The sequence below is a fragment of the Bos grunniens genome, chromosome 14 (assembly GCF_055505025.1).
Source record: "Bos grunniens cultivar Pamir isolate PY7600 chromosome 14, Bosgru_T2T1.0, whole genome shotgun sequence".
Taxonomy (NCBI): Eukaryota; Metazoa; Chordata; class Mammalia; order Artiodactyla; family Bovidae; genus Bos; species Bos grunniens.
Genome location: NC_141178.1, coordinates 23086979 through 23113242, shown reverse-complemented (window position 1 = coordinate 23113242; position 26264 = coordinate 23086979). Strand labels below are relative to the sequence as shown.

The following is a 26264-nucleotide window of genomic DNA, read 5'->3' as shown; positions in this document are numbered from 1 at the left end:
GGGTTGAAAGTGAGCTATTTTGGAGATTTTCTTTTTCTCCATCATTAAGCATACTAAAATGTGTTTGTATTTATTTTAAAAATGGGTATAAAAAGGTCATAACTGAATGATAATCATATAAGATGAGCCAGTCACACAAGTCTTCACAATGTAGGAAGCTACAAACCTATACTTGTTCCTGAATAAGTACAGCTAGTTTCAAAATCATGTCTTCATTTCACATAAAAAAGAAAAATGATGTAATATACCTTGAGCAAAAGTATACTTACAGCAAAGAATGAGAAACCTACTAACGTAACCACATTTTAAAAGCAAAAAGTCTGATTTTTTAAGTGTCTTCATTTTAAATGATAATGTAACAAAGTACTGCTGCTTTAAACAAAAACAACTGACTTTAATATAGTGCAAAGAATAATACAAACATTCCTAGTTATAAGGATAACAGAAATCAGGAAACAGAATAACAAGAAAATGTGGTGTGATGACAAAAATGAAAAAAATATAAATTAAAAACAGGGAAACTAAACCTTGAATCTAATAATGCTAAATTTTTAAAGTCAAATTGCTTGCCCTTTGAAGCATTCAATAACTATTTTTCACACAATTGTTAAATCTCTAATATTAATAGTACTTAAATATTTATATTGTTATAAATTATACATTGAATTTTAAAAATCTTTCACAGTAACCTAGAAAATACAAAATTTTCAGGAAACAATTATTATTACAATGACAGTAGTATGATGTTAATATGAGTTTTGAAGTTTAAACTCCATAAATTTTACATTCACTTCTATATATAGCTTCACAAAAATAAAGCATTTTAAAGAGTCAAATAAAAGTAAAGAAATACATTGCAGAAATCCAGTGACAGCTCTGCTGAACTTAATTTCCCTAATAGAGAAGGGCTGCCTCTGGTGGGTAACAAAGAATAAAACACATACCCATACTACCAAGGAGAAGGCAATGGCACCTCACTCCAGTACTCTTGCCTGGAAAATCCCATGGACAGAGGAGCCTGGTAGGCTGCAGTCCATGGGGTCGCTAGGAGTCAGACATGACTGAGCGACTTCACTTTCACTTTTCACTTTCATGCATTGGAGAAGGAAATGGCAACCCACTCCAGTGTTCTTGCCTGGAGAATCCCAGGGACAGGGGAGCCTGGTGGGCTGCCGTCTATGGAGTCACACAGAGTCGGACACGACTGAAGCAACTTAGCAGCAGCAGCAGCAGCATACCACCAAACTCCATGCCTGGAATTGACGGCTCTTTTAAAAGTGAGTTCTCTCTTCTTTTCTGGATTATCAAAATGAAATCCTCTCCAGAAAATGTTTATTGAGCATCTACCAGGTTTAAGGAACTATGGTAGGCATGGTAGGATATATATGGAAAAATATCTTTTTGAAAGGAGTATAAAACTCATTATAGAGAGCAAGTTCATAAATAGTGAGAGTGCAAGACATGATCCAAGAGCCATAAGAAATGTATGTACAAAGGCTCAGTAGTAAGGTAACACTTTGAATCTTCTGTGCTCCTTTTTTTTGTAGGTCACATAGAACACAGATGCACCAGCCAATTGGGAGATCAGGGTTAGAGACCAGCTCTCACTTCTCAGACACAAACAGGACTGGTTCTCAGCCTCTGCACATGAGGAGGCTCCATGGCCTTTTCGTATACTGGAAGAACTTGAGAAACCCGAAAACTTTGTTACCAATTAAGTCAATGTTACTAGAACAATATCCTGTACGACTGAATCTTCTGGAGTGCCACCAGGGATGTCTGACCCAGTTTAGGGAAAGCTGAGTGCCGAAGAATTGACGCTTTTGAACTGTGGTGTTGGAGAAGATTCTTGAGAGTCCCTTGGACTTCAAGGAGATCAAACCAGTCAGTCGTAAAGGAAATCAGTCCTGAATATTCACTGGAAAGGCTGATACCGAAGTTGAAGCTCCAATAATACTTTGGCCACCTGATGCAAAGAACTGACTCATTCAGAAAGATCCTGATTCTGGGAAAGATGGAAGGCAGGAGGAGAAGGGGATGACAGAGGATGAGATCGTAGGATGGCATCACCAATTCAATGGACATGAGTTTGAGCAAGCTCCCAGAGTTGGTGATGGACAGGGAAGTCTGGATGCTGCAGTCCATGGGGTCGTAAAGAATCCGACACAACTGAGCAACTGAACTAATACTGACTTTACCAATGCTCTATTTTTCATGGGGACTATAATTCACGCTAGAATCTACCACCTAGGTGAGTGACCTTTTCCTTGCTTTTCCACAGACTGAATGGAAGTTTAACTCCAGGCACGGATGCAGAGGAGTCTACAAAGGAAAATGCCCCCCCCCCTCCACAAACAGTGAAGACTAGAGCATCAACCTATATATTTTAAACAACATCCATCCCTTCTAAGCCCTTTTCTCATATCTTGTGATCTTGAAACAGGGATGTGAGCATCACAGAGGACTCTGGAGAACATGTAACCCAAATGAGACAAGTTCACCCATCTGGAAGTTGATGTACAGATAGGGTGACTTATCTATAGTCTTAGAGCTACAACATTTATTTCCACATAAGGAATCTTCCCTAAGCCTTCTCATGCTTCAGCAATAAGTGCTTCCCAGCCATCTCCTTCCCCTAACAAGCAGAACAGTAGGGCTATGGGGGAGCACAGAGAGGCATCATGAAGACCACCCAAATCAGCAGTTTGTAAAAGGTTAGGGGTTAAATTTGAGTCTCCTATCAGCTTGGCATTCTTTCTAAAACATCCTTTCTTGCCTCCCTACCCTCTCCCCATCCCATTAGTTGAAGAAAGAACACATACACCTTTAAATAGTTGAATTTTAGTCATAGAGAGATGGATAAAAAAGTAAGCATGAGACTACACTGTTAAAAATCACACATCCAAGGACCCAGAGAACAGAGAGTAAAATTTTCATCAGAACTACTTGGGTAAGTTAAGTATTATATTCAGTTATTATTTATATCATTCTACATACACAGAGAGAAGTAAATCTTCCTGACTTTTACTATTACATTTTAATTGTTGAAAACACTGTGCTATGCAAAATTCAGTCAGTAATTAACATTGACAAGGCATATATTTGAAGATGCAATGAAATATATGAAAAACAAAAAGAAGCTTTCTCTTAAGAACCATATAATCTAGTTAAGGAGACACACCACATGCATAAAAGAGGTTGCCACTGACAAAAATACCCAGGGTAGTACATGAATAATTCCAAATGAGATCACATAAGATACAGAAACTCAGAGACCAAAAGCATGAAATGACATTGACCATGGAGAACCTTCTAATTAATTTTGAAGTTCTACCTTCCTGTTGAAGATGGAGAAGCATTGGGGAACTGACATGATCATGTAACACAAATACAGTAATGAACACATATTTATTTTCTATCAACACACTTTGTCAGACCTGTGGTCCTTGAGTTTTCCCTCACTTAATCTGTAATAACAATCTAACTCACATCCCAGACATTGCTTCACTAAATTTTTTGTGAGATTGGAATTAAGTCTACTCTAAAATACTTTATTTGGCAAATTACATATTTGGAAGGAAAAGTATTCAGAAATACAGTGAGAAACAAGTATGTGTGGAAGAATATATTGAAGAGTAATCCCAACACTTAGAAGTTAAAAGAATTGACTTAGATCTATGGATGTCTGTCTTTGTTAGACAGAAGTGATATAAAGCATTCTTAGTTAGCTGATTAAAAGACTACTTTTGAGTCTCTGAGCACTAAGAATACAAAACAAAGATGGTTCCTTCTCTCATACAACCTGTAGATTAGGACAGAGACAAATGAACAGACTGCAACCTCATGCGATTAATGATTTCACCGGAGCAGTCCATGGTGACAGAAGCACAGAGGCATGACATTTAATGAAAACTCGGTGTCGTGAAAGCTTCCCAGAAAAAGGAACCAATAAAATATCTGAAATTTGGAGGCATAATCTTAAATGAATCTGAATTCTGTAGGTTTCACGTCCAGGGGCTCCATGTTTAAAAACCATTTTTTTTTTTCAGATTAAAAATGAGAACCATTTCCCCAAAGAAAAAGATTATTGGAGAAGGAAATGGCAACCCACTCCAGTGTTCTTGCCTGGAGAATCCCAGGGACAGCAGAGCCTGGTGGGCTGCCATCTATGGGGTCGCACAGAGTCGGACACGACTGAAGTGACTTAGCACCATCAGCAGAAGCAGCTAAGTTATTGTGCAGGAAAAATGGCATCTTGAAGGTGGTGAAACTAAAGACATTTCAGTGATGCAAAAATAGGATCCAGAGAGAGTTTTAAGATGCTAACAAGAGACAATTAACGAAATATTCCTACTGTTTGATGGTTGATTGAATGAAGTCCTTTCGAAACCTCATTCAGTATGGGCCAAATTTACCCATGATCATTTTCATCAGTAACTACTAGGAAAAGAAGATGGCAGGATGACTACAAATCTCAGAAGACATTTGATACACATAGAACTTTAGTAAATCACTCAAATGAAAATATTATCATTCAACTATTAAGGGCTTGATTGAACTAGTAATTTCATATAATAAAATGCCTTCATTAAATGTCACTTAACTGCCAAATCAAAACTGTAGAGCTTAGATTTCAACTTGGGCCAACATCTGCAGAAATACTCAGTATTGATAATCCTGATTCATGGAACAATTTGATCTAATTTGTTTCATTATGCAGCACATATAATTAGAAAATGACTGAAAATAAATACTGCAGAGTATTCAGTAAAGAAGCACTAAAAATAGCTGGTAGTACACAACTAACAGCTCTAAAGAAATTACATTTTACAATTATTTTAAACCATTTATGAAACTGATTAAATGTACAATATGCATCACATTAATAAAAATAAATCCTGAGAAGAATAAAAGTCATTGACTAATTACTTGTGTTTTCTTAAAGAACCCCAAATGTAAAAATGAGAACCCCAAAATGTGAAAAAAGCATATGAGTATCATACGAAATGATGTATTAATATTTAGATATAGAAAACAAAATGGGTCAGAATTAAATTTATATTTATCTCAATGTCTGCTATGTGCCAAATACTGAAATCATAAAGATGAATAAAGAAGAGATAATGTCACAAAGTTCAGATTCTGTATGGAACTTAAACATGGCTACTATTTCTTAGGCACCACACAGAACTAGTTAAATGAACATCATATCACATCAACAACTCTGCCATGCATTATTATCCCTATATTTCAGAAGAGTAAACCAATAGGCAGATATGTAAGAAGATGCCCAAGCACACTGCTAAGTAGCAGAGCCAAGAACTGATTCCAGGTCAGTCCAATTCCAAAGACCATACTCCAGACCCATTAGGACATTATAGTTGAATGGAGGTCTAACAACAAAAACAGCAAGATGTGATAAGATAGCTGCTTTCTCTTCATCATATATAAGCCTTGTTTCTTCATTTTTATTTTACGTATACTATTTACTTAGAATTTGCTAAAACCAAATTATACAGAAATCCTTAATCAATAACCATTGCTCACTGTGCAGTTAGAAAATTAGATTTTGGTTTTATACTTTTTAGTATAACCTATTGCAATATCATTACATTTACTAATTAATTGCTTTCAGCACTATTTAATAACTAAGATATGTCACATTTTTCAACTTTTAAACCCTTCATCATTTAAGTTTATTTCAGGAAACCAGGTCTCATTTTTATGGTAATGTTTTCACCTAATTCATTTTTAATCTTTTTACTAATGAAAAATGAAATGATTAAAAAATAATTTAATCGAATATGAAATCTCTAAATTACTTTAAGAAACAGTATTTTCCCCTCACAATAGAGACTTGCCTCTTTCCTATCAATATTTATTCTCATGGAAAATTTATAAATAGAACTTTATTTTGATATTAACCCAATTTCAGCCTCTTCTTGATTTGAATGGGAATGACTTCATTGACCATCTCTTTTTTTTAACTTTTATCCATTTTTGATTCTTATATGTTTGAAAGCAGCACTCTAGAGCAGCTTATGAAAAAATGGCATGAATAATTAATAGCTAAGATAATGACAAATTTGTTCAGATACTGCTTCAAAAGCTTTGTTGGTAGGAAGAGGAAAGGGAGAGAAAAGGATGCCAGGACGAGTATTATAGAAAGAGCTAGAAATCCATTTGATATCCATTCATTTACTTGCTAAATTCTTTATTCACATGCTTTTAAATAGAAATTTCAGTATATTTTTAGCAAAGCACAAACACATTTAATGGGATAACCACTATATACATCAGAGACCAATTCATAAAATGATGAAATGGAATAAATGTCAAATGGTAACAAAATCTACAATATTTCTGAAATTATGGCTATGCAGTTAATGGTTTTCCATTGCAAGATTAAACTCTTTTGTTGCTCTTTTAAAAGATATCATACATATTTTGTGGGCCCTTCCATTTTTCTTAGTTTAGTTTTCAGAATCAGTGAAAGCCCTATAGGAGGAAATTGAAGGCGTTATTGAGCTCTATAAAACATACCACAAATGACTCAGGGAAATGCACTAGAATATAGTCTTTGGAACATATGAAACAGTGTCTTTTCATTCCATATTAGGTATTGTTGGCAAGGTGGTAAAAGCAGTGGCTCTATTTGCAAGGCAAAAATCATTTCAAAACACAAATAAATATCTTTTCACTGAAAGTTAGACATTCCTGTAGAAATTAAAGACTTGCCACGTTCTGAGGCAGTCACTTTTTCCGCACAAAATAGCAGCAGTGTTTGAAAGCAGTCATGCAAGCAAACAGCCTTTCTCAGTCCTGCTCTTTTAATCCGTGTAGTTCCTATCAATATTAACCTCTTATAGAAATTCTTGTACAATGAAACTATTGAACTTTCTTGACTAGGAGTGTTACTGTAGCTGTTAGTCATCCCTATAATGTATTTTGCAATCAGCTAAATCATCAAAGTATTTTTTAACAATGAACAGTTCAGAAGTGACAGATCTACTTGCTTGTTCACAACTGCTTATCAGAGAATAGATATCACATATGTTTTCCAGGTGCTTCCTATAGTTAGGATACCTTCACAGAAGCCGCTCATGAAAGATAAGGTCATAAAAGAGATTAAAAATGTGTGAGCTTCATACACTTATGGTTTTATCATCAGACAAGATAGCTTTGGTTAAAGGACTGTAACAGTCAAAAACAGAAAACTGCGGCTTGTATTGAAGGGCGAGGACATTTAAGTTTAAGATTCAGTTTGTGTTTGCTTTGCCTAATAGCCTCCACAATGTTGTTTGGCTTAAAACAATTGTTTGGTTATAGATTATCCAAACAGAGGTGTCATGTTAAATTAACTCTACATTGCCAAATTACAGACACTGTTACATCTCCAGAGACAAAAAAATAAAAACATTCAATTGTTGCCCTTTTTTTTGCTAATGTCTAAAAATAAAATCTAAACATTTCAATGGTTTGAATAGAGTACATCCATTATTCTGTGGATCCCTATAATCATGCCTGTCTCAAGTCCCCCTTGGCTTACTATAAATATAAGAAAATGTAGGATTTTGCTGTGTTCTGGATAGTTATATTCAGTACACAAACATTTTTAAATGCATGCTATTTCCTTGTAACTTATATAATAGCCTTTTTCATACCCCAGAGTATGAATCAAGCAGATCAAAAAACAGAATCCACATTTATTTGATTATAAATTTTTAGACTCCAGATCAGGAAACAATCCTTAAATGTTTGATAACAATGGTCCAGGGCTAGGTCTGTTATTCTGAAAAGAAACTCAGTCTCTACAGTCAACAGATGACTACTGTAATATCTGTGGCATTTTATTATAGCTAGTAAGGGAAGGTTGTTGAAAATACTGTTTATGGTAACTATTGGAGAAGGCAATGGCACCCCACTCCAATACTCTTGCCTGGAAAATCCCATAGATGGAGGAGCCTGGAAGGCTGCAGTCCATGGGGTTGCTGAAGGTCGGACACGACTGAGCAACTTCACTTTCACTTTTCACTATCATGCATTGGAGAAGGAAATGGCAACACACTCCAGTGTTCTTGCCTGGAGAATCCCAGGGACAGGGGAGCCTGGTGGGCTGCCGTCTATGGGGTCGCACAGAGTCGGACACGACTGAAGCGACTTAGCAGCAGCAACAGCATGGTAACTATATCAAATAAAAGTCACATTGAAATTATTGATAACTTAGGAAGAAAAAACAGTGGTTTATAAATTCTTTCTACAGTCCTGAATATTTATTCCTAACATCAATATCAGCCTCCATGTGAAAAGTTTAAGTTTACTTAAGATTTGGAACATAAGGTAAATTTCCACATGAGATAAAATAAGGCAAATACTCAGCACTGTATCATTCAAGAAATTTCACTCCTCGTTATTTCTCACAAGAACATTTACAAGCAAGTGGAGGAGGCATCTTACTTTAAAAGACATTTCTGAAATACATATTTCAAAGTTTATGCTTAAATAAGTTTTATTTTCTCTTCCCCTGCTTCCCCTCAAATCAAACCTGTTCAAAGGAACAACAACAACAAAAACCCTCACTGCAACTAAAAAGAAAAGCCACTTCAACTACTATGTTCCGTTCAGAAGAGGATTCTACCAAATTAAGCCATTTCTTGTTCCAAAGAGGAGACAAAGTAAGTTACTCTGAACTGTAATTGACCTATTCAGAGATCTGTTGTTTGGCCATCAAGAAACCATTAGCTTTCAGTTTTCTGGCCTCAGTCTTCAAGCTTCAAACCCAGCATTCCCTTTAGGAAAGTATCATTATCACCGACATCAACATTATCGCCATCATCATCACGAACAGCACCATCACCGTCAACAACAAAAAGTAAAACCAAAGCTCACACTCTCTAAACTGTCTCCCTAACGAGTAAACCTAGTCTACACAGAAAGACCAAACCAATCTGAGAAAGTTATGATCTTTGAATACCGTTTTCCATACAATCTAATTGTTTATTCTTTCCTGTTTAACAATCACTCCAGAGAGGCTTCTCCTTTCTCATAATCCATGTAGGACTATGAGTCATAAGCAATCACTCATTACCACTGTGTTCCATCGCCACAATATAATTTACTTATTATAATTAAGACTTTACTCACACCACACATCCAAAAAGCCAAGACCAATGGAGAATGCATATTGTGGGACAGCAGCTAACAAAAACTTTGGTCCCTATCTGAATGCCCTTTATCCAACAGTAGTTCAAATACCCTAATGATGATAAATGACTCTCAGAGCTCACAAATAGGGGATAACATTTATTTCTTCTGATAAACTCTGTTTTTTTCTACTGCATGACCACTGAAATGATATATATTTTATTCTTACATTTTCTCTCTCTACCATGTTTATGGGAAGCTCAGATTTGCCTGTAATGCTTCATTTTCAAAATATTTATCTCCCTGTCTTTTGCTTCCTCTCATTATTTCCTGTCCTTCACCCTATGATCATTGTTCTTCTTGATCTCTCTGGCCCATACATCTCTCTTCTGGGTCAAGTCCCACTGTGGTTCCACCACAATCTGCATGCTCAGTAGTCTCTTGCCATGCTGCCCCTCTACTTGGAACCCTATTACTTCTTTTTACATAATTAATTTTGCATTAGATAGCAACTGAAGTGTCACATTCTTAAGAACACTTTAACCTTCCTCACTCTTTCAAGCCACCGTGTACCACTTCTGTGATTACTTTATTAATGTCTGTCTCCTCACTAGAATGTAAATTCCAAAATAGCCAAGACCTTCCCTGCATTTACTCACATAGTAATCACAGCATGGCCCAAAATGTTTGATATAGCAAGTGTTCAATAAATATTTACTGGATTGGAAAAAAACATGCATGTGGTAAGAACTGACTGCCACAATGCTTAGAGTTATTCATTATCCCAATAATCAAGCAAAGACAAAAACAATGCCCTTTGAAGCTGAAAATGCTCCACAGTAACAGAACTTACAGGTGGGCAAGTGGTCACCTGATAATGAGTAACACATTTCCACCCTCTCTTTTCATGAGGTGGACCACTCCTTAAGTTAAAAATAAATTCCCAACAATAGATTATAAGTGGAAGAGTCCTGGGAAACTTTCAGGAACCTATTCTTACAGCTGAATGTGATCCTAATGAAGTTTCCATATCTGGGGAGGTGGGGAAGTATTCTAGGCTACATCAGCCTTCTCCAAACTCAAACCCATAATCAGCTTCCACAACTAGGGATGATCCCAGTGTGTTATCAAGTGAAGTCAAAGTCTCTCAGTCGTGTCCCACTCTTTGCCACCCCATGGACTACATGTAGCCTGCCAGGCTCCTCTGCCCATGGAATTCTCCAGGCCAGAATACTGGAGTGGGTAGCTGTTCTCTTCTCTAGGGGATCTTCCCAACCCAGGGATTGAACCCAGGTCTCCTGAATGGCAGGCAGACTCTTAATTGCCTGAGCCACCCGGGAAGCCATGTTATCAAGCGATCCATTCAAACTCCTTTTACCACAAGGTCTTCCCACAGCATGTCCTCCCTCAGGGCCACAAGAGGTCCTTGGCTGCTGATAACACAAGGAAAACAGAGATAGCATCCAGAGCACTGCCTAGATTTTCAGAAACATGGGAGAATGTTTTAATACAGTGTTTCCATGAGTATTTATACTCTCTTTATGCTCAGGGCAACCTATCCTAGAATGATAGCAGATTTGAAATTCAGATATCTACTATAAATGCCAAGAAATTTTAGGAATCTTATTCAAGGCTTTTCAAAAATTACCAAGTTGAAAGCAAACAACATTCTTGATCATTGCTGTCTCCTATGAGATCACCCATATTTACTGAAGGTACTAACAGAGGTTGATTCAGGCCTTGTGGGGCCTAAAGCTTATTCAATTGGAGAGGCCTCTGCTTAAAAGAAGAATGCAGAGTTGTAATTACAAGATTAGGTGCAGGGCCTTGGAAGGAAATGAGGAATTCTGAAGCTATGTTACACCACATCAAACTAACTAAACAATTGATAAATAAATTTAAAAGGTGAATGAGTAGATTTAATATTTTGGCAATAAATATGAAGTTAAGGTATGCATTTTACATAAACTGTCAAAATCCATTCCTTTTACTAGTGATCTAATTTGGAGGTGGGGGGCACCTTAAAAAGTTCCCCAACACAAACTGACAGTATTATAGAGAAAACATCATTTTTTTTTCATAAAAATTGGGTTTCCCTTAGGATATTAGCCTGTTTTCTTATTGTCAGTAACACTATATTTGTATAGAACTATTTCTTGTTGAGTTACTGTATTGTGGTATTCTCTTTCACTGTCAGTCACCAGGTCAAGATACAGCAGCACACAACACAGGCTTAAATGAGGCAGATCCTTGCTGGTGAATCAGTTTCCATATTGGAATCACGTGCAACGTCATAGGAGGCTTAAGAATGACTACGATGCTTCCTTAATCAGCCCAAACTTAACATTTCCTCCACTCTTTATATATATCTTCTCTTTTCTCACTTGTAGACATGTTTTCCTTCCTTTACTAGATGACTTCATCTTTAAGAAATAAAAACATTCTTTTATATATTTCCCTTTCTGCCTCTGTATACATGTGGTCACTTACAGGCACTTACACATACCAACACTTCCATGACCAGAAACAGGTAACATAGATTTCAGTATCAGTTAACTAGCCTGGATCATAAAAAGCATTGGAAAAAAAATAAATAAAAGAAAAGATTATCTAAGACACAAACTACAGTGTCTTGTGCTAATTCTACAGCAAGAACAAAGGCTTCATCAAATCCCATTGTTAAACAGGTAGCCGAGAAGTGAAGTGTTTTATACATCTGTACTATAGATTTCCACCTAGATAAATCTCTATCTTTAAAAATAATCCTTAAAGAGACCTTCCCTTCTCACTGTCAGAAAAATATAATCACAGCCTACTGTCTGTGCAATTCCACTTTCCATCTCTGCTATGTGCGTTTAAGACTTGGTAAGATACAGCTACTGTCAAGTTTCAGAACAGTTTCTTGTCTAATCTTTCTACTTCTCCAGATCTTTGATACAGAACCTGTTAGAATGTATTGCTTATTTTTCCAGTTCCTATGTTTATCTCACTTCCACTCTTACCATCTGCTGCACTGCATTTCCTTCAGAAAAGTGAAAAGTTTTCACAGTGGCCGGAGCTTTCCCTGCAAACAATGCTCTCTTCTCCTCTTCCTTCCTTCCTTTCTCCGCTTTTTATTTGGCCTTATTTTATGTTAAGGTCAAACTGTTTTAAAGAGTTCACTTTGCAAAGATTTTTACAGGGCTGAAATTCCTATTCAAATAATTTTGATGGATTTTTAAACATTATTGCTATTTATTACTGACTTCTGCCCAAGCACACACATTTTGGTTTGTGCCCAGTCTTTGAATTACTTGAAAACAACTTCACAAGAAACAAACAATGAGAAATTGTGGCTTATTTCATGCCACCAAATCAGAGTAACAATCATCCAGTTAATATAATGAGTCTAAAGAGCTTTCAATATAGCCCTCTCATTTTACTGAAATGCCAACTCTACTTACTGCAAATTGGTTTATATGGACAGAGTCTTTAAGGGAGGACCAAAAGAATAGAAATCTTTGAAGCACTCCCCTGAAGTATTTATTTACCATTTTTAAGTTTCTTGTATTTACATATGCCCTTATCTTGACTGACACATCATGTCTAATAAGTATTAAAAATACCTTGAAAAAGTGAGTTTAATGCTTCACATGTCCAGGCTTCATCTGATGTGCTCATCTTCTTCTATAAGGATCATATAATGATGGACATCAGAAAACAAAATTAGCTCTCTATCTTTATAACTGCCATCACTAGGTTTGAATCTGGTATTAACCTTTGGTAATTGTGTGACTTTGGCCAAGTTACTGAAGCTTTGGAAGTTGCAGGTAAAAACAACATCCACCCTGCAGGACAGTAAGTTGATTAGAAATGATGTATATACAGCAGGACTCCTGACTTTCAGGAGCAGTCACCAAATGGAAGGTGTTACTACCATTATTATAATTATTATAATTGGTATGTAGACTCAGTGCCAATCTCTGGAATCTCACTGAACTACTGAAAGACGCTGAAACAGCAATCCGCATTCGTTATCAGTATTTGCTTCACTGGTATAACACATTCACTTATTTTTACTTGACCTTTTAAGAACAACAAAAAAAGTGACTGACTATATTACTATAATTAAATTCATCATACGGCAGCTTTCCACATTCTACATTTAGCACTACCAGAGGTAAAGATTATCCCATCAGGCAATGGAAGGGCAAATGCTTTAATACTGCCTGTTGCTTCTCAAATGATAATCAAAACATTGTGAGAAATTTTACATACTAACAAGAAACTATGAATTTTATATTAGAAGATTAAAAGCTCTGAAACTCTTCCTTGATTTAAACCTAAAAAATGCTAGGGCAGAGAACCAAGAAAAATGTTTTTAAATCATTTATGATGTTTAGCAATAGAAAGCAGAAAAGACATGGCTACTTCCAAGAGATCAGTTTCTCTACAATGATAACATTTTATCTCAAATTATTATGGGACCAACAGTAGGATTCAAGGTTGTCAACCATGTTAATTCCATATGATTAAAATAAATTAGCTTCTCAGGCTTCCCTAATTCTATTCGTACTTGTAATTTTCTTTGAATAGAAAAATAAATCGAGTTAGTAGATGTAAATGATTGGCACACTAGTGCATATCTGCATGCATTGTTTTATATATATTTTTAATTTGAGCAAAATAAAATTGAAAAATACTTTTTAAATTTAGAATAACTGTTTATATAATTACTACTTGAACAAATCTACTTCCTTCAAGAAACACTGGCTCTTCATTCTACCCAGAATATCACTGAGAAAATACAACAATAAAAGAGCTTAAAATATACAGTTTTCCTTAATAGTATTCAGCTAAAATCAGTGATTAATATCTAGAAAAAAGGAAAAAGTCAATCAATAATTCAGATGTCTTCTACTATACAGATGCCTAGTTTTACATATATAAAATAATAGATTAAATAAATTCTTTCTTTTTTCCTGAGTTTCAACATTGTAGGGAAAACAACAAACTTATACTAAGTTTTATAGTCTTTCACTTGCAGAAGAAACAAAATCAAAAAGGCAACATCTCTAAATGATTAAATATGGTTTTATATTGATCTCAGTTTTTATTATTAACAATAATTATGTTGATATAAAATAAAGATATAAACAAAACAGGCATATATTTATCTCTTAATATCTTATATACTCAGGTAGAAGCAGAATAAACTATGCTATATTACAACATGAAATTGTTTCATAAACTATAATTATGTAATTATATATTTATCAAGTTTTACTATATCTAAAAAATGCCTTTAGTAGATTGGACAATGGAGATCTGTTAATGGTTTGCTTACAGAAAAAGCAATGAATTTAGTTTATCACATGCAAAAACATAACACATATTATCATACAAAATTCATATAAATGATATCATCATGACTCATTCAACATTGTGTAAAATCAATCATGTTAATTTTGTTGAAATTTTCATAATGATATATCTGGCATCAAAGATGAGGTAAACAGAAAGTTTGAATTGATTCTTACAAATAAAATACTAAGCCTTGAACAAAATTTGAACACCCTCTGGTTCCCCCAAAATGAGAAAATGCTAACTCCCCTGAAAGCACAAATTGCCTTCAAATGTTCCTTCATTTTTTTTCCAATAATTGTGGCTTAAGGAAAAAACCAAACTGATATCAAATAAAAAATATGTTTTGGGATTTTAATATGGCCAGAAGAGTGATACCACAATGTCATAAGGTATTTCTTCCTTTTTCCAGTCTTATGAGATAAAAATACAAGTAGGACACTATGATAGCCCCTATTTCTATACTCTAAAAAAAAAAATTACTTTCCATTTTGCATTGTTGGATGAGTTATGCAAGAAAAATTTAATGATTTTAAAATAAAATTTTTAAAAAGGAGTACTAGATCCAGAAAAACAGAGGGTTTGCCAAGGAACAATAATGTCATGTGGAGGGAGGGGGAAGTGGAGGAGAAGGGAAAGGAGGTCTGTGCCAAGCAAAGCTGGGGGCTGTTCAATCAGCTCTATCAGGGCTCCATCAGTGTCTCCACTCCAGCCAAATCCAGAGAAAACAAGGAGTCAAAGATTCAGGTCAATAAGCTTATAGGCGATTTGCACAAACAGCTCCTCCAGCAAGGTAAAAAACAAAGTCATATTGGCTTTTCTTTTTCATTCCTTCTCTTTGAACTCCCTGGTCCAAACACACCCTGGAAATGTCAATGTTATATGCAAGAATTTAAAAAGCTCAGCTTCTTAATCCCGTTAAGAAAAAAGGAACAAAGTTGCCTGTAAAGATCTCCTTCCTGACTGAACTCAAAGTGATTATGGTAGAGCTGCCTTTTGCAGATTCCGATTCCAGTTGCCCAAGCATCAGAGGAGGCAAAAACATGTCATTAAAGGCACAAATGAGGAAGAAAGAAACCAAACTGACTGAAAAGCATTTATGAACTGTATGTAAACAGACTTTCTGAACTAAAATAATAACAGAATGAAAAAGAAAAAAGAAAACAGGACACAAAATAGCATGAATGTTTGACACTGAATCAAGTGAAAAACAAGCAATTACTACTCCCCTAACCAAATCTTTATGAAACTGCGCTTTTGCTCTTCTTCTAGTGTTAAGAATTAAGATAATAATTTTGTTGCTTTACCTTGACATGGGGGGTGAGGGATGACAAATGCCAATAATCCAGGCTTTAACAGTCCAAAGAGAAATACGGCTTTCCCTCCGTTCTTAAATTTTGAACAAAGCTACAAAATGACACAAACCATGGAAAGAAAGGCAAGAGTTGGGGGAAAGGAACATCCCCATGAGTCTGGAAACGTATTGGCAGAAATAGTTAAGTACAGTGATGAAATTATTCTGATTTTCATGCCTCCTGCTCTATCTTTCTGAGTCAAGGATGTGAAAATTTATAGAGAACATATACTCAGCTCTGGTGTTGTGGAAGGGAGCAAAGAGACTCATTAGCCTCAAACATCCCTAAACTGTTCTTCCGGAAACTGCATTAACGAGCTACAGATGGAGTCTCATCAAGACTGTTGTTAAAGGGATGGTTCCAGTTGGAGTTATCTGTATTTCCTGACAGCTTCCCCGGTTTTCTTGCTTCCATTTCCTGCTTTCACTTGTACTCTCTGCAGCCCTTCCTTCTCTAGGTAGAGAGAAGTCATCATCATGGCTTTCTCTCAGTTATACTCCAGCTCTCCTCTGTGGCTTACCCAAGCCTTCCACAGCAATAAGAATCCCAGAGACTCCTAGGATGTCAATTCCACAGGTATGGCCACACTTCTCCTGTATCCCCCAGCTCTCTGCTGTCCTCCTCTGGCTTCCTGCAACACTAGCCTCACAGGTACAGTCAACTTGATCCTGGAGTACCAGAGCTCACTCCCTTCCCTCAGGTCTCCACTCAAAGTTCACCTATCCTACCATCACTCTGTATAAGGCGGTGTGCAGCACACACTATACACACACACACACACACACACACACACACACACCCCCCACCCACAATGGCATTTTCTCATCCCCACCTGTGCTGCTTTTCTTCATGATGTTCAGCATCACCCATTATATTATACACTGTGAGTTTGATTGTTGTCTGTCTCTCAAGAGCAGGGATGGACTTTTGTCTATTGTTGCATCCCCAGAACCAAGAAAAGGGTCCAACACATAGCAGATGCCTAACATATAAGTTGAGTTGTATTGAATTCAATCTATGGAACTAAACTGGAAGCTCCTGCCAACCTAATTATCTGTTTATGTTTGTTTTTGCTTTGGTATTAATTACTTCTGGGGCTAGAGCTAAATCCAAGTCTGAGTAACTCGGGCTTTATTCTATTTTCGCATTTTGCTATTCTAAAGCTTTTTAAATATAGAAGGACAACCTTTACTTTCTGCACATTACCTGGGTCAAATGTTTTGGAATGTGAGAATGCCCATTGTTACACAGTATCTGTTTTCTTATTTTACAGATTTCCATTATGCTCCCTTTTTTCAACCCTAATTCTTCCAGATTGAAGAGCTCCAACATTAATTCATCTCTTCAAGTAAAACACTGCACCCAGTGACCTCTCTGATCATTCTCTGTATCTAGATAGCAGGACTATAAGAAAGGCTTGCTTTTCTTTCAAAATCAACTTAATGACATTATTTTTCCCTTTCAGACTTTGTTCAGAGATGATGTCATCAGAGACCAGTTTGTTAACTTGGTTAACTTTTTCAGAAAATCACTATTGATCATTCAAAGTTCACGAATACATAGTTTCTTCAGAGGTTTGTGGTTGTTTGCTTGCTTGCTTGTTGACAGCATCATTTTCTAACAGCCTAATCATACTGGCCTGGCAATTTTCTGCCTGTTCACATACCATGTGACATCCTCCTGGAATGTATCCCAAGACAGGTTTATCTACTTTAGTCATTAACAAACTGAATAGTTCAGTGAGGAAACCATCTTCCAAATAATTAATAATAGTAAGCCAGTTTTAGAGCTGCTTTAATATCACCTCCATTGTAAATCTTACTGTCTCTGAGTTGATCCAAGAATTGCTAGTATATATGAGTCCCCACCTGCCAGCAGTGACATAACCAAAAGCGCCCCAGGTTGCTTTCCAGACCACCTATATTTCCATTTATACTAGTTTGCTTAGCTCTAAACCAACACTGAGGTTCTTCCATGTTTATTCTATAAGCCAGAACAAAGGCAGAAAAAAAGGCACTGCAGCAAAGACTTCAGTACACAGGAAAGGTGCAGCACTTATGCACCCAGCCTTGATGTCTTCGTCATCTGTAAATTCAAGGAAATAATTCTTGCTTGTTTCCTTCCTCTCTGAGATACGGTAAGGCAAGATGCCAAAGGATCTAAACTCACTGCACCAAAGAGGATGATGCACACTGAAAGCAGTGCTTTACACTTTGCTAAATTTCTTAAAATCTAAAAGGATCAAAGCAACTTTGAAATAGCATCTTTTTATAAACATAGTTCATTTGATTCATTTCAAAGATGAAAAACAAAAACATGAAACATGCAACCAAACCCAAAGTAAAAAGTGAAAAAGGAATCAATAGAATTGTCAGATTCAAAATTAGGCCCCCTTTGACTATAACAAGGTTTTATTAAAGTGATCTTTTCCATTTTAATTGTAAATATTTAGGCTTTAGATTCATGTGATTAAAAATTCTACACATTTAAAAATGACAAAAGTCTGACCAACTTGTTTTACATTTCTGTGGAATATTACATTATAAGAGTGATTTGGATCACATTTAATCACATTTTATAACTAGGAACTTTACTAACATTAATAGATACTTTGAGACTTGTTAAAAAAAAAGAGTCTTCCCCTTGACAACAAAAGAATAGATAATATTCATGTGGAACAGAGGAAAATGCCACAATAATAAGTAAATAACTATTCTAAACACTGAAAACATCCTACATAATGTAGAGGTTCAATTTCAAAAGGAAACAGCAACTTTTACCCATGATAAGCTATGTCTCCAGAAAGTCGAAATTTTTCTTCTTTTCTAAAAAAGAAAAGTTACAATACAATAGATTGCTTTTATACAAAAGACAGTTGCTAAAATATAAATGAAGATATATTGTAACTATATGAGTATCTCAATACTCTTCTCTGACAATGTGTCAAAATACCTTGTTTGGAAAACAAGATACTCCAGCCATGTTTTTGTGATCTTAGTTTTTAAATTCCTATCCTATTTGATAAGAGTATCTCTGGAACCCAGTGAAACAACTACATCATTGTCAGATTGTGATTTTGACTAGATTTTTAGACAAAGAAACTTTCAAAATAATCCAATTCATTTTCTTACACATATTTACAATGTTTAAGTTGTCACAAATCATTTAGAATATACGCAAAAGTATGTTTCATCCATGATCCCAACTTAAAAATAGTTTTCATCAGAATAACAATTCTCACATGCTTCTTCAATCATGACTCTGGCATCATTAACCATTTAAATACATATACTCTTTTAAACCTATCTGTCTTCTTCCCTGCAAGAAAACATAATTATGTGTCACTGAGACTAATTTGTACATTTCTGCAGAAAGATTAGATTCTAATTTTCCAGAGAGAAAATTTTTTCTTCCTATTACAGTTAATCAACTTAAATGAAAAATGAATGGAATCCCTGTATGACCTCAAGGGGATGCAATTCATATCAAAGAGTTGTCTCTCTTTCACACCAGTTCTTACTGCTTCAGTGGGAATTCCCTGGTCTCACAACTTATGAGAGTAAAATAATGAAATTCTTTTCCTATTAAATAAAGCGACAGTGGTTTGAAATAGTAGAGTAGTATTTATCCTAAAAAATATTATGTCAAAATTAGAATTCTATTCCCACCTAGCATTATTATCTAGCTTCAAATTAAACAGAGAATTATTTGTATAATATATATTAATTATATATTTTTAATATATTACCTATGTGTGCATGTGTGTGCTGCTGCTGCTGCTACATCGCTTCAGTCGTGTCCGACTCTGTGCGACCCCATAGACGGCAGCCCACCAGACTCCCCCGTCCCTGGGATTCTCCAGGCAAGAACACTGGAGTGGGTTGCCATTTCCTTCTCCAATGCATGAAAGTGAAAAGTGAAAGTGAAGTTGCTCAGTCGTGTCCGACTCTTTGCGACCCCATGGACTGCAGCCCACCAGGCTCCTCCGTCCATGTGATTTTCCAAGCAAGAGTAGTGGAGTGGGGTGCCATTGCCTTCTCCAATGTGTGTGCTAGGTCATTTCAATCATGTCTGACTCTTTGTGACCTTTGGACTGTAACCTATCAAGCTCCTCTGTCCATGGGGATTCTCCAGGCAAGAAGACTGGAGTGGGTTGACATGTCCTCCTCCAGGGAATCTTCGAAACCCAGGGATGAAACCTGCATCTCTTTTGTCTCCTATTGTAGGCAGTTTCTTTACCACTAGCACCACCTGGGAAGCCCCATGTTACCTACATTATATATTAAATGTTACTTTGATATGTTTTTCAACTTTCCAATTATTTATCAAACAGTTAATAATGTTTATTAAACAATGTTCTTAAGAATTGTAATTCAGTTTTGTTTCATTTTTTTTTTTTTTAGTCCCTCAAGGCCTGTCATTATTTTTCATTGAGTTAAGACTCTGTTTAGTATAGATGGAAGTTATTATTCTGAGACTATAATTATGTAATCCTATAATAAGCATCTGCTATAAGTCCATTTAGGACTTTCCTTGTGGCTCAGACGGTAAAGCATCTGCCTGCAATGCAGGAGACCTGGGTTCAACCCCTGGGTCAGGAAGATCCCCTGGAGAAGGAAATGGCAACCCATTCCAGTACTCTTGCCTGGAAAATTCCAAAGAGGAGCCTGGTAGGCTACAGTCCATGAGGTTGCAAGAGTTGGACACGACTGAGTGACTTCACTTTCATTTTCACTATAAGTCCATTTTCTTCCAAGAAACTACTAACTTAAAATTTGAAGTTTTATTAGGTGGACCAAAGAAGTTCATTTGGGTTTTCTATAACATCTTACAGAAAAACCTGCACAAACTTCTTTTGCCAACCCAATATATTCTTTCATTAAACACAGGCCATCACCAATGATTATTACCAAATGTAAACAACATCTAATAATTATTATTACTGCTCTCCCTGGATTAATAAATTGACAAAATTCTTGAGTCCATGCACTAAGTCTTTTAAGGACAAGAGTAAGAAGAATAAATGATACTTAATAGCTATTGGTTCCTTCCTTTATTGCAGTCCTGCAATGTAAGGTAGGTTCTCTACAGTGCACAAAAGAGTGTATTTCCTGATAAAGATGGAAAATGGGATGCCTTCAAACATATTTAAAAACTCTTCCTCTCCATATAGCTCTACTATGTATTGTTGTGGTTATGCAGCATCAAGAAATGGTTCCAATAGGGAAAATATTAATTTAGCCTGATATCTAAGTCAATACTAAAAAAGAAGGTCTATTCTGTCCCTACCATTCTTGTTTTCAACCAAAAGTCTCTGATGTGGGGGCCAAGGACCAGGTTACAAAGTCATCTTGAAGTATCTAGGAGTTAATGGTCAAAGAGGTTTTCTGAACTTCTATAAACATGTATCAAATATAAATAGTTGGCTGCTGAGACATGTATATTAGCAGTCTGGGGGGATGATATATCAGCATTCTTGATTTCAGACTATCAATTCTGATCATCAAATTCACACAAACATGTAAAAACTCACTTTCCATAATTTCTCTATCTGCCTAAAACAAAAAAAATATTGCTTACAAGAAACATAAACAGACATACAGAGATAGACAGACACTCTCAGTCATGCCCTATGGGAAACAACCATGGTAAAATCAATAAAAGTAGCTATTCTGAAACCAAAGAAGTAACCTGAACACTTGTGAAATCATACATTGGTGCAGGAGGTAACAGAAGATCCACCTCACTTGCAGACGCCAAACAATCATTTGAAAAATTAAAAAGAATCATAAGAACCCTTAAACTCAGTTTTGGAAAAGCAAGTTAAATAATGAGTATACATGACCAATGAGGACATAGTTACTGGCAGGGCCACTTGGCTCCAAGTCAAGATAGGTTGGAAATAGGTTGAGATACAGTGTCTCAGGTTTTTCCTCTGTTATAAGATAGTGTATCAAAAGAATATTTAGAAGAGAGAAAGAGTGTGTATTTTCTTATTTGTCAATATCTAAAAAGAGCACCATCCTCAATGTTGAAAGTCAATGTCAAACACTTAAGGCATTCAGTGTCCAAAAGAAATGAGCTCAAACCTTGTATAGGGACTCTGGCCCATTCCCTGCTTACCCTCAATGATGAATTCAGTGCCTTGTAAACAACTGATGTTCAATAATATTTGTGGAAGGGATAAATGATGAACAGTAAATATATTGTAGTCAACTGTCCAAGCAACATGAAAATATTCAGTCAACTGGCCAATCAATATGAAACTATGTGTTTAAATACACAGTATGACTTATGAGTTATAAAATTTTTTTATCTTTCAAAATAATATTGCATTTTAAAAATCCTGTACACATTTTCAGACTGTTGAATTAAATATTAGCACCCCGAACACTCTTCCTCCAGTATATCAGTGCAGTTTTCAACTACACAAAATCATCTGAGTAAATGGACTCACATATCATGCCCAGCCATTAATGATTACCTTTGTTGCAAAAGTATTCCACCTCTTCACAACTCAGATTTTCAGGCCCAAATTCTGTGGAAAAGCTTTCCTCCAGTGGAAAGTCCCCCTTTGATATAATGTCTGTTTCCTCTGATGGACATTCTTCTTCTTCCTCTTCAATGGCATCCTCTAGTGGCCCTTGAAAAAGAAGAGGGACACTGTACCAAAAAAATCCAAAGAATTGTGTGAAATAAAATCCTTAAACAGGGTCTTTTTGATTAAGGTGGTGAAGGAGGATAAGGTATTCTACGAAAGGACAAGTAGTACCAAGGGCACCTAGACAAGATAATGCCACATCTGCATCAACAAGTATACTGAGCAATGTAACAAGTGGAAAGAAACCTGTTCCTGAAATTACTAAATAGAAAGCAACCTCCATCTCCCATCCTTCCCCACCTCCAACTTGAAGACCAAAGCTTATTCTTTTATTCTCTCCTGAAGAGCAAAACTGTGCACTTTATGTTCATTTGTTAGAATTAACTGCCTGGTAAAGAGTACAAGTCTCTTTTACACTGTTGTACAATTTTACCTGAGATTTTAATAAAGATTTAAAGTAATTGAATGCATTTTAATTGAACTGAGATTTTAATAAAGTCAATACTTTTAAAAATCCATCTTAAGAGTGGATTCTGAGAAAAGATTTCATTATATGTGTTTGAAGCTTGAAGAAAAAATTACATATTTCTCTCCCTGATGAAAGCATAACCCTATTCATAATTAATTGAATTTTTTCTGAAATGAAAAGTAGTTTTCTAATGAAAAAAATGTAATTTGTATTTATGTGATACTTTTTCTGTAATAAAAATACAACTTCCTTAGAGTGAATGAGTCAGGTGCATTACATTAATGGACCTATTTTATTGAAAGGAAAGGGTGGGCTGTAGTTGTTGAGATGGATCTGAAGTGGATGACATGGAAATACCACATGGCCGATTGTGAATTTCTGACTGCCCAGAAGAATCAAAGTATCCGAATCACTTTACTAAGTGGAAGCCTGCATTTGCTCCTAAAGAAGCACTGTGGCATTTCATCCAAAGAACACAATTATGGTAATTTGTACTAATTGTCACTCACGTCAGCAGTCTCATCAGACAGGCTAAATACTTAAAAGGCTTAGGCAGTCTCTTTCTCTTACTTCTTGGAAATGTGGATTTAAATTTAAGGTACATTCAAGCCAAAAAAAATTATTACAGAGTTTCTTTGTCCTTTCTAAAATTTATTTTTTCTTCTTTTCTCCAAAATAACAAATGTTAAGGAAGAAAGGATGCACTAATTCCAAACACTCTGGTAATGTGCTTTTTCAATTCTAGGTGGAGAGTTAAAAAAAAACCATGTGTGCTCAGTTGCATTCAAAAGCCATGGATCTCATATTAGTTTTTATCTCTTGTTCATTATTTCAAGTAATATATAATCTTTCACCTTTTAACAATTATGTCAAGTACTAAGACATGCAAGGAATATATAAAATAGTAATAAGGTAAAATATTACAATCACTAAAACAGTTATTTGAATAATTTTAATTATTAACTGCAAGTCTAACAAGGAATAAAACAGAATATTTTCCATGTTTTTATTTTTTCAAGATACTTAGTTTTAATAACAAGTTTGGTCAAAATAAGACACCTAAACCGTCTCACTTTTATATCTCATATAGGACTTTCAAAGTACTTTCTTATGTGATCTTTAAAATAACCCAGTGAGGTAGGTATGGAAATTATTATTCTTTCTTTTGGTAAATCTGGAAAGTAAAGGTCAGGAGGTTAGCTAACCAGAATAAGGCTACAAGTTAATATGTGGAAAAGTTGACATGAAAACTCTATTTTATTTTAAAATGCCTTTTATACCACACCACTATGCAAATCATTCTTTTGTAGTTATAAATGCATTCTTTCATAAGTAAAACTATAAAACAGGTTACTCGTAAACACAGAATCCTTCAGAAATTGCTCATGTCTACTAACATAACTTTATTTTTAGGTGTTTAAAGATCTAGTCTTAAAATTGAGAAACCTCTTACTGCTCTTCTCAGATTATCAAAAATCAACCAAAATTTAAACCCTCCCAGCAAAAATAACCAGGAAAGTCTTTTTTACAGACATTACCAAAAATAAAATAATTGATTATGAATATTTAATTATTTGCATAATTTATATCCTTACCAAGTCAATCTATAAAGGAAACTGCCTTAATATCAGTTTATATCATGTAACAGACAAGACAATCTAGACTTCTTTTGGAATACATACTCTTGGGTTTGGTTAACAAAAAATAAATCTCTAATGGTAAAATAAATATTTTAAATAATTCATATAAATTTTACTGAATGTCTTTTTTACTTGTGTATGCTCTTCAATTACAAAAGCCTATATATTATAAAGAAAGTGCATGCACATAACTAGAATAAAATTAATAGTAAAATACTTTGTTTTTTAAAAATAAAATGTGAGCAGACTTTCTAACATTCGTAAAAGAGTCTTTATTGAAGATAATATGTACTTGAACAATTACTTAAAATCATCCAGGACTTAACAATTGGGCTCCAATAGTATACATTAAAATAAAATTTAATCACATTATTAAAAATTAAATGGAAACTCTTATGTGAAATTTTGAAAGAAACCCACAAAACATTGATATAGCCTCAATAAGTGTCTAACCAAGCCATTCATATATATACACATATGTGAAAAAGGCTTCCGCATCATATATAACTTTTATTTATCAAAGATTATGGTAAGATCTTAATTGACAGTATAATGTTGTATATTCCAGGGGCTGTTTTATGTTGGCTATCTATTTGCAATTCAAAGCATGTAACTGAAAAGAAGCACTTATTGTCAAAAACAAATTACAAAAATCCAAATGAAAGGTAAAAGAAATTTCTGAGTTCACTGCTCAAAATACATGAGATCTCACTGTCAATATTTATAACAGGTTAAAAAAAGGTGATTTAGTAACCAGTGTGTATTTCGCCCAAAGCACGTGTCAGATTGATATAATTTATTGTACTTTAAAATGTGAAATTACTAACCATTTCTTTAGCTATGCTATCAAATCAGGCTCTGGCAAAAAGGTTTCTCTTAAAATGCACAGTATTTATGGTTTAAGATTAGATCTCACTCTACTCTCTATATTGCAAACCTTACAGATAATCGGTAGCTATAAACTAACATTTTAAGAGGGTAAGAGACACTTGAAGCACAATTAATAGCACCAATGAAGGAGGGAATGAAGGAACCTCCTGTGTATGGATTAGTGGGCACAGAAGTCCACTTCAGAAAAATCACCACACGTAATTTGACACAAATAATAATATCTACTTAGAAAAGGCTTACGACTGAGCTCTCTGTGCCCTCATGGAGAAAATTACTTCTGATTGAGGCCACTTGGCAGGCAAGTGAAAGGAAATCTGAATTTCAACTCTTCAATTGCCTCTGATTTACAGATATTCAAACACACTCCAGAATGAACTGTCTTAATGTTTATAAATATAAATATTTATCTGATTTTCCAAATGCGAACAATTAGCTGTACATCCTAAAGTTATGAATACAACAATGCTGGACGTCTGGCCCACAACGGTGTTAATCCTCTCTCAGAATGAAGAGGTATCTTTTCATTTTTGTATTGGATTAATAATAGAGATTACCGGAAGATTCTGGTGGATGCAAAGAAATACTTCCATTTTCAGAAAGGGAGATAACTGGTACCTAGGAACCACCTGAATTGACCACTACTTCTACTACTTCTGCCCTCTAGAGATAAAGCTGAAGCTGAGAAGGGTGGTGCAGATTCACAACACTTGACATTACCCAGGACCTTCCCAAAGTGCAGGAAAGCTTTATTTGTGTGTGTTAGTCACTCAGTTGTGTCTGACTCTTTGCGAACCCATGGACTGTGGCCTGCCGGGCTCCTC

General features: G+C 35.3%; 1 protein-coding gene across 4 annotated transcripts in view; it reads right to left on the bottom strand.

Annotated features, from left to right (window-relative positions):
• Positions 1-26264, bottom strand: part of ZFPM2 (zinc finger protein, FOG family member 2) — a 525088-nt gene that overhangs the window by 395982 nt on the left and 102842 nt on the right. For 2 of the 4 annotated variants that reach the window (XM_086336267.1, XM_086336269.1), the window contains exon 2: positions 22327-22485. The exons of 1 other annotated variant lie outside the window; for it this stretch is intronic. In XM_086336267.1, the coding sequence (XP_086192393.1) occupies positions 22327-22485 (159 nt within the window). Of the gene's footprint in view, positions 1-15794; positions 15840-22326; positions 22486-26264 lie in introns of those variants that run through there. One more of the 4 variants, XM_086336270.1, reaches the window with a different exon arrangement.